Source organism: Pongo pygmaeus, chromosome 10 (assembly GCF_028885625.2).
Source record: "Pongo pygmaeus isolate AG05252 chromosome 10, NHGRI_mPonPyg2-v2.0_pri, whole genome shotgun sequence".
Lineage (NCBI taxonomy): Eukaryota > Metazoa > Chordata > Mammalia > Primates > Hominidae > Pongo > Pongo pygmaeus.
The window spans coordinates 50069631-50077106 of record NC_072383.2 but is presented as its reverse complement, the minus strand read 5'-3'; the positions used below and the strand labels follow the sequence as shown (position 1 = coordinate 50077106).

At 48.9% G+C, this 7476-nt stretch overlaps 1 protein-coding gene across 1 annotated transcript; it reads left to right on the top strand.

The window, feature by feature from the left end:
• The first annotated feature begins 601 nt into the window (after positions 1-601).
• KRT6B (keratin 6B) lies at positions 602-6067 on the top strand. Its single transcript, XM_054444941.2, has 9 exons — positions 602-1219; positions 2134-2348; positions 2678-2738; positions 2896-2991; positions 3116-3280; positions 3753-3878; positions 4720-4940; positions 5145-5179; positions 5293-6067. Exons 1-9 carry the CDS (start codon positions 680-682, stop codon positions 5526-5528), a joined length of 1695 nt encoding a protein of 564 aa, XP_054300916.1. The 5' UTR covers positions 602-679; the 3' UTR covers positions 5529-6067.
• The last annotated feature ends 1409 nt before the right edge of the window (positions 6068-7476 follow it).

The window sequence follows — 7476 nt, the reverse complement described above, 5'->3', positions numbered from 1 at the left end:
AATTATTTATTGAAGACATAATATGACTTCTGGAATTTGCTTTCAAACAATCTAGAATGGAAGAGGAAATTGGGTTAAAGTATGAAAGAAATCAGGCTGGCCATGAGGTGATCATCATGGAAGCAGGTGACAGGTATATACAGTCCCATTGCAGTGTTCTGCTTCTCTACCTGTTTAAATTTGCACCTAAAAGGTGAAACCATTATGGGGAAATTGTAATATTTCTGTTAAGGAACTTACAATATAGTGCTTGTGATCTCCAACAGCTCTGCTGGAAGAAAGTTAGACTGGGAAGAGGAGGGCACTCGGGGCATGTTGATAAACAGCCTAGCATGCAGAACCTTTGCTGAAGACAGTGACTAACTCCAACTTCATGAATTGAGAATGCTCTTATTGTGCTGAGATCTCGAGTCAAAGCTGGAGGCAGGAACATTTTGCCTGACTAAAGGAAGCGAAAAATGCAATCTCGGTATTTCATAACTTTTGTAATAATGCAGGTGTGATCTCACTATTCGTAAAGCCCAGCCCTTCCCAACCTGCAAGCTCACCTTCCAGGACTGGGCCCAGCCCATGCTCTCCATATATAAGCTGCTGCTGGAGTCCGATTACTTGTCCTGCTTCTCTTACCTCTCGCCTCCAGCCTCTCACACTCTCCTAAGCCCTCTCATCTCCTGGAACCATGGCCAGCACATCCACCACCATCAGGAGCCACAGCAGCAGCCGCCGGGGTTTCAGTGCCGGCTCAGCCAGGCTCCCTGGGGTCAGCCGCTCTGGCTTCAGCAGCGTCTCTGTGTCGCGCTCCAGGGGCAGTGGTGGCCTGGGTGGCCCGTGTGGAGGAGCTGGCTTTGGCAGCCGCAGCCTGTATGGCCTGGGGGGCTCCCAGAGGATCTCCATTGGAGGGGGCAGCTGTGCCATCAGTGGCGGCTATGGCAGCAGAGCCGGAGGCAGCTATGGTTTTGGTGGCGCCAGGAGTGGATTTGGTTTCGGTGGCGGAGCCGGCATTGGCTTTGGTCTGGGTGGTGGAGCCGGCCTTGCTGGTGGCTTTGGGGGCCCTGGCTTCCCTGTGTGCCCCCCTGGAGGCATCCAAGAGGTCACCGTCAACCAGAGTCTCCTGACTCCCCTCAACCTGCAAATTGACCCCGCCATCCAGCGGGTGCGGGCCGAGGAGCGTGAACAGATCAAGACCCTCAACAACAAGTTTGCCTCCTTCATCGACAAGGTGAGCCAGTGCCATGCCCTCCATCGGGCACTTCAGGGTCCCCAGACCAGAAGAGCAACACCTTCCTGCCAGGGAGACCTAGGAGGGAGGGAGAAGGGGACTCAGCCCAGCTCTGCAGAGAGTACAAGTGGCTCCCGATGCACAGGAGGCAGCAGGGATGGGCATCACTCCCCCATGGGATCTCTGGAGTGGCCTTCACTCCTGCCTAAGGAGAGCCGTAACTTTTCATAACCCTGAAGCACAGATGAGGCCATCAGAGAGTGGAGTAGGTTAACTCTTCCCTCTGAAGTGTTTAAGAGATTACAAAGCAAATGTCAGGAGTATATGGGCTGGTAAATTACACTCTGGGGTGTGGGTAAGAGGAAAAAGAATTAGAGAGAAAAGGAAAAGATAATCTGGCTGGATTAAGAAAAAAGGGGCATAGAAACAACTGTAAAACATGGATAAATTCTAGTTAATTTTAAAAACAGAATGACCATAGCACCAGAATATTTGAGAGGAGACACTAAATGGGAAAGTAGACTGAAATGTAATCATGAGTCAACATCTAATATCCCTCCTAACTGAGAACCTATTGGTAAAAAAACTGTGTACAATATATCAGGTAATTAGTATTTTAAAACTAAATTTGTGATTGTGCCTGGAAAAAGAAAAGAAGAAATGTTGAAACTCACTGATGATCAATAGCTTACAGCATGAGAACACCTCCATGGTCCGTGGGACAATTTTTCTAGTGAGACTGCTGGGGTGCAAAGGAGAAGGGGTTGGGGGAGCAGAGCTCAGCCTGAGCCTCTCTACATGCACTGTAGTAGCCCAACACCATGGGGACCTCCCAGACCTGCCAGGAAACCGGATACCAGACACTTTTTCTTCCTTCCTTTGCCTGGAAAATGACCATCTTGCTTCCCCTCCAGGTGCGGTTCCTGGAGCAGCAGAACAAGGTTCTGGACACCAAGTGGACCCTGCTGCAAGAGCAGGGCACCAAGACCGTGAGGCAGAACCTGGAGCCGTTGTTCGAGCAGTACCTCAACAACCTCAGGAGGCAGCTGGACAGCATCGTGGGGGAACGGGGCCGTCTGGACTCAGAGCTGAGAAATATGCAGGACCTGGTGGAGGACCTCAAGAACAAGTGAGGACTCCATTTCCTGCAGCACACACTTCAAGACTATTGGGTGACCAGGGCCAGATGTGTGTAGGATTCCTAACAACCCATGTCCATGGAAATGAAAAGCACAAATTAGTCCCTAGGAGCAAACCTGCAAGAACCACAGATGGTTATGGGAGGATGGGGAGATTAAAGAAGTGGCAAATTTAGTAGAAGGAAAAATAGTCTCAGGCTCTCTGTGGCAGGAAAGCCCAATTAGAATATTCCATTTGGGAAAATGTTGAATCCCAGGCTGCTTTTCTGTTTCATCCTACCCACTGGCTCAAATGTATCCCATCCCTTTCTTCCTGTAGATATGAGGATGAAATCAACAAGCGCACAGCAGCAGAGAATGAATTTGTGACTCTGAAGAAGGTGAGCAGATGAAGCCAGGGGTTCAAATTCATTTAGAAGGAGAGAAGTGGCTCTGTGTTCTCGCTCGCCTGGGAGAGGAGAATTGGCAGGAGACTAGAAGATGGGTAGATTGGAAAGGTGCGCTCAGGTAACTCCAGGTTGTTGGCTCTTTCCCCAGGATGTGGATGCTGCCTACATGAACAAGGTTGAACTGCAAGCCAAGGCAGACACTCTCACAGATGAGATCAACTTCCTGAGAGCCTTGTATGATGCAGTAAGCATCTCCACTGTCCTTCTGTTTACTCTGATGGGGTCTGCAAACGGGAGAAGATGTATAGGGTTGGGTATCTCTGTAAATGTCGGAAGTGAAGTTGATCTTATGACCTTTTGTTCTGCAGGAGCTGTCCCAGATGCAGACCCACATCTCAGACACGTCCGTGGTGCTATCCATGGACAACAACCGCAACCTGGACCTGGACAGCATCATCGCCGAGGTCAAGGCCCAATATGAGGAGATTGCTCAGAGGAGCCGGGCTGAGGCTGAGTCCTGGTACCAGACAAAGGTGAGCAGGGAGTGGACAGCCGCTGAGGAATCCTTGTGTCCATCCCTGAATACCAGAGGACTGCAGACTTCACTGGGGACATCCCCTGACAGGAAGCTGGGGTCCTCTCCCAGGACATGCACTCTGCACTATTAGAGTAGACATTTGCGGAACTTATGCCCAAGTCAAGGAGGAAAAAGAACCCAATGAAGGAGGAAAGCTACCATAGACAAGGACATAGTCATCTCTGCTTTTAGCTTCACCTTGGATGCTGACTTTTAGAAATTGGTACAGAACATTTCTACTCCCTAAGGAAACTAGTCAGGCAGTGGTGCCATAATAAGGATGGTCTGTGACTCCAGTGTTTAGTATCCACCCACCACATAACATCAACTTTGGTCCACTTCATGACATGCATGATACACAAGTGAAAGTCATCGCTCCCAGATAAGAACCCATAGACACTGTCTCTCTCTCCACCTCTGGGCTGCAGTACGAGGAGCTGCAGGTCACAGCAGGCAGACATGGGGACGACCTGCGCAACACCAAGCAGGAGATTGCTGAGATCAACCGCATGATCCAGAGGCTGAGATCTGAGATCGACCACGTCAAGAAGCAGGTATGGTGAGGGGCAATGGAGGAGAAAAGCATCATTTTTTTTTATTAGGTCATGAGGCAGTAGTCACCCATCATTTAGTAAAATTCTTTGGGAATTGATTGATAAGCAGAGAAGGAAAGACATGCAGTTCCTAGGGTCAGTGAGAACACGCTGGCTCAGAGACATGGATCACTCCCAAGGGCATGAAACAATCACCTGGGCAGAAGCACTCTCACCTGGTCAAAGCTGTAAAAGTATAGTCTAGAGGCATTGGAAGGGCTTATGTAAGAAGATTGATTGACTTTGGAATTGCAAAGGACCAAGTTGGGCGAGATGTCAGGTCAGAAAGCATGAGTAACATTGCTGCAAATCTGCTGAAAGTTCACATTGAAAAAGAAAGCGAAACCAGGGCTATGAGGAAGGAAAACGTGGCCCAGGCAGGTGAGAGGATGTGAGGCAGGAGGAAGGCAAGGTCACAACAGCCTCGTGGGAAAACTCATCACCTCAGTTGACAACGTTTGCAAATTATTGTGGCATCCATGTAAGATCATCAAAAATGGTTTTGGTTTTGCTTTGGAGAAAACACTTAATGTCCTTGGTCTTCTGTCCACTGTGGCATCTTCCGTTGGTCATCACCCACACCTTTAGGCAGTGGAGTTAACACAAAGGGCACAGGATTTTATCATGTGACTCCAGACGTAAAAAGTTTGAAGATAGTAAAAGGGCTAGACAGGAAGAGTCAGAGCTCATTTACCATCAATTCTGGGTTGCTGGTACCTTCTTCACTGGAAAAGAACCAGCCAGGTTTAGTCTTCTCTGGAAGACTGGATGACAAGTTCTTTCTCTTCCTTTCTCCTCCTAGTGTGCCAACCTGCAGGCCGCCATTGCTGATGCTGAGCAGCGTGGGGAGATGGCACTCAAGGACGCCAAGAACAAGCTGGAAGGGCTGGAGGATGCCCTGCAGAAGGCCAAGCAGGACCTGGCCCGGCTGCTGAAGGAGTACCAGGAGCTGATGAATGTCAAGCTGGCCCTGGACGTGGAGATCGCCACCTACCGCAAGCTGCTGGAGGGCGAGGAGTGCAGGTGGGTAACTGACGCGACTTCCTCCAACAGCTGAATCCATCTTCAAGGTTCTGGCACTGAGCACAACTTTAAGGTGCACTGCCCAAGGCCATAATTGCTCTTCTTGGGAGAAAACTAAAAGTTTTCCCATGGACTCTTCCACCCACGGAGGCCTCCCATGCTCGTCCAGAGAAGGTCTCACCCTCCCTGTGTTCCTCTCCACAGGCTGAATGGCGAAGGCGTTGGACCAGTCAACATCTGTAAGTACCTTTGCTTGCCTTCCTCCCCTGCCCTTGCACTCTTCTGACTGGGCTCAGGCTGACAGGATGAGCTCATTGTGGCTTCTTGTGTCCTTTTCCCCTCCCCACCACAGCTGTAGTGCAGTCCACCGTCTCCAGTGGCTATGGCGGTGCCAGCGGTGTCGGCAGTGGCTTAGGCCTGGGTGGAGGAAGCAGCTACTCCTATGGCAGTGGTCTTGGCGTTAGAGGTGGCTTCAGTTCCAGCAGCGGCAGAGCCACTGGGGGTGGCCTCAGCTCTGTTGGAGGCGGCAGTTCCACCATCAAGTACACCACCACCTCCTCCTCCAGCAGGAAGAGCTACAAGCACTGAAGTGCTGCCGCCAGCTCTCAGTCCCACAGCTCTCAGGCCCCTCTCTGGCAGCAGAGCCCTCTCCTCAGGTTGCTTGTCCTCTCCTGGCCTCCAGTCTCCCCTGCCCTCCCAGGTAGAGCTGGGATGCCCTCACTTTTCTTCTCATCAATACCTGTTCCACTGAGCTCCTGTTACTCACCATCAGGTCAACAGTTATCATCACTCAGACATGCAAATGTCCTTTTTAGTTCCCGTATTATCACAGGTATCTGAGTCTGCCATAATTCTGAGAAGAAAATGACCTATATCCCCATAAGAACTGAAGCTCAGTCTAGGTCCAGCTGCAGATGAGGAGTCCTCTCTTTAATTGCTAACCATCCTGCCCATTATAGCTACACTCAGGAGTTCTCATCTGACAAATCAGTTGTCCTGATCTTCTCTTGCAGTGTCCCTGAATGGCGTGTGATGAACCTTCTGATGCAGTCTGCATTCCTGCACTGCTTTCTCTACTCTGTTTGCCTTCTTTTGTTCTGTTGAATAAAGCATATTGAGAATGTGAACATGTTGTGTTAGGTTGTATTGCTGACCACATCCTGGTTTAGAAACATTCGCACCCCACAAATGGTTTCTCATCTTTGGGGAACTGCTGCTCTCCCCACTGACCAGTCATCATGGAGGATGAGTCAGGAGCTCCTCCTCCACAGCCTACTCCATCAGTCAACATTATGTGATTCTGTCAGACACTCTGGTGGACAATCACCAACTACTCAGCCCTCACCACTTGGGACTTTTTCCACAAATGGAGTCTTTTAGAAAGCATCAGAACAAAAAGGGAAGCTAAGTCCTGGTATCTGGATCAGCATAATCTGATAACTAAGATTCATTTATATTTTTTATTTTTCAGCCCCATCATTTGGTGGCTTGGCCCCACACTGATCTCTGAGACTCCCTCTCTCCCCGGCTCCCCACCACCAGGGAAACATTGCACTGACCCTGCAGATCAGAAACACTTGGTAAGAAGCAGGTGCTTTACCCGACTCTATGATTATTAAGACTTTTGCCACCAATTCTTGCTCTGATATAAACTTCTAAAATCCATCATTCAAACTAATAGATACAGTAAAGGAGCATCCTCAAATCTCAGTGTATGGATTTAAAGCCATGCAGTGCCATATGTGTTGGAATGGTTTTGACACAACTCAAAGATACATGGGCTGAACTTAAGAACTTATCTTGGGGCCAGACTTGGTGGCTCACACCTGTTAATCCCAGCACTTTGGGAGGTTGAGGTGGGTGGATCACTTAAGGCCAGGTTTTTGAGACCAGCCTGGTCAACAAGAAGAAACCCTGTCTTTACTAAAAATACAAAAATTAGCTGGGCATGGTGGTATGCACCTGTAATTCCAGCTACTCAGGAGGCTGAGGCACAAGAATCACTTGAGTCTGGGAGGTGGAGGTTGCAGTGAGGCAAGATAATGCCACTGCACTCCAGCCTGGGCAGCAGAGCAAGAACTCCATCTAAAAAAAAAAAAGAAAAAAAGAACTTATCTTGGGAAAGGCTGGTTAGAATGTTTATGACTGTACACCTAAAAACAGTGACTTTGACTGTCTGTACATTATACCTCAACAACTCTTAGAAAAAGGAAAGTTGTCAAAAAAGTCAATAAAATAAATTCAGAAAATTTCTTTATAAAATTAGAGAGTTTATGTTGAGGTGCTGCTGGCAAAGATGACATGGTCCATGAGATGACATGGTCCATGCTGACACATGACACTCAGATCAACATGGGGGCTGAGCACAGTGGCTTATGACTGTAATCCCAACACTTTGGGAGGCCAAGGCAGGAATCACTTGAGCCCAGGAGTGTGACACCAGCCTGGACAACATAGCCAGCCCTGTCTGTACAAAAAAACTAAAAAATTAGTTGGGCATGGTGGTGCATACCTGTAGTTTTAGCTACTTAGGAAG